General features: G+C 37.5%; 1 gene segment (V, D, J or C); it reads right to left on the bottom strand.

The window, feature by feature from the left end:
• Nucleotides 1-547: 547 nt before the first annotated feature.
• LOC124231995 (T cell receptor alpha variable 23/delta variable 6-like) lies at nucleotides 548-1,131 on the bottom strand. The segment is given in 2 exon segments: nucleotides 548-936; nucleotides 1,083-1,131. Coding segments are annotated over 2 exon segments (438 nt in total).
• Nucleotides 1,132-1,563: the final 432 nt, after the last annotated feature.

Genomic DNA, 1,563 nt, shown 5'->3' on the forward strand with positions numbered 1-1,563 from the left:
TCCCCTTGATAATTCTAGTTAGAATTATATCAATTTATTAATTGTATTAAGAAAATTAATTTTGTAATTTGTTGATTATTCCTATTGTTTGTTTTCTATTTCACCAAATTGACTTTTATTATTATTGCTATTTCTTAGCTTGCATTGAGTTTAATGTGTTCTTTTTCTATTTTCTTTTGTTGAAAACCTACATCATTATATTTCAACCTTTCTTCTTTGGTAATATAAGTATTCAAAATGATAAATTTCCTTATGTGTACTATTTTAGCTGCATCCCCTATATAACTATATGTATGTGTTTTCATTATATTTTCTTTAAAAATATTTTGTAACAGCCATTGTAATTGCTTCTTTGACCTATGAGCTATTTTAAAGTTTAGTGCTTAAATTACAAATATTTGGGAGTTTTTAGAGGCATCTTTTTGCAATTGGTTTTCTAAATCAATTGCATTTTGGTTAGAGAATAAATTCTGTATAATGTCAGTTCTTTTAAGTGTATTAAGATTTTTTTGGCCAAACAGATTATGTGTGTGAGTGAACATTGCATCTACATGGCAGGGTTTGGCTGGAGCCTCAGCTGCAGGTTTGGGTACGGGCTGCAGGTGCCTGCAGAGCACTGTGGACTTGCTGCACAGAAGTAGGTGGCGGAGTCTCCAGGCTGGGAAGCCGTGATCGTCAATGAGAACTGTTTGGTACTTTTATTGAAGAAAACTGTGAATCTTCCACCTTCTATTTCATTCCTCACTGAACGTATGGCTATCAGGAATGCAGGGCCTTCACCGGGGTATTGCCGGTACCATGGGAAATAGTCAAATGTACTGTCCACATAAGTGCAGTTCAGAATTGAAATCTCTCCTTCCTGGATGACCAAAGATTGAGGGCTCTGTTTCACCTGCTGCTGGTCACCTTTTTCCTTCTGTTGGCCACTCACCCCTGCTTAAAAAGATAACAAAATTCATTAGGCCCCCAAAATTATTATTCCTTCTTAAAGTTTCTACTTGCATGAGTTTGTCCATAAACCAAATTTCTCATTCCCCCAAATTAACAACGTATCCTGGGGTTTCTCCTCCACAACTCACAGCCTAGTTGAAGCCATAGAAGTAAACTTGATGCTCCCAGGATCTTGTCCATTCTTCCTGGCACCAAAGCTCAGTGACAACTCGGGTGTCTTCTGGTCTTCTTAGGCAGCTGGAACTCTGACTGTGAGTTCACACCTGCTTTAATTCTTTCAAAGGTCCTGCCCTTTCACAAGTCCTTTCACTTAAACCTACTTCTGTCAAAGGAAACACTTCCTCATTTGCCCTGACTGAGAATTGCTGAAAATACGTTCATTGGGAACCCGAAATACCCTCCTTACACATGGATAAGTGTTGGCTTAGAATGTCTGTTCCCCAATTCCCTCTTCCTTTCCCTCGCACCCTCTAGAATATTAAAAGTCATACACAACGACATCTTGATATGTCAATAGAGATTAAATTATTTTATGATGGGTAAAAGAGGTACTCCCATGAAGCCACAAGATTAGCGTGTATCAGGGCATTTATTTTTTTTATCATAAATACT

The sequence above is a fragment of the Equus quagga genome, unplaced genomic scaffold, assembly GCF_021613505.1.
Source record: "Equus quagga isolate Etosha38 unplaced genomic scaffold, UCLA_HA_Equagga_1.0 HiC_scaffold_15439_RagTag, whole genome shotgun sequence".
In the NCBI taxonomy this organism is placed as follows: domain Eukaryota; kingdom Metazoa; phylum Chordata; class Mammalia; order Perissodactyla; family Equidae; genus Equus; species Equus quagga.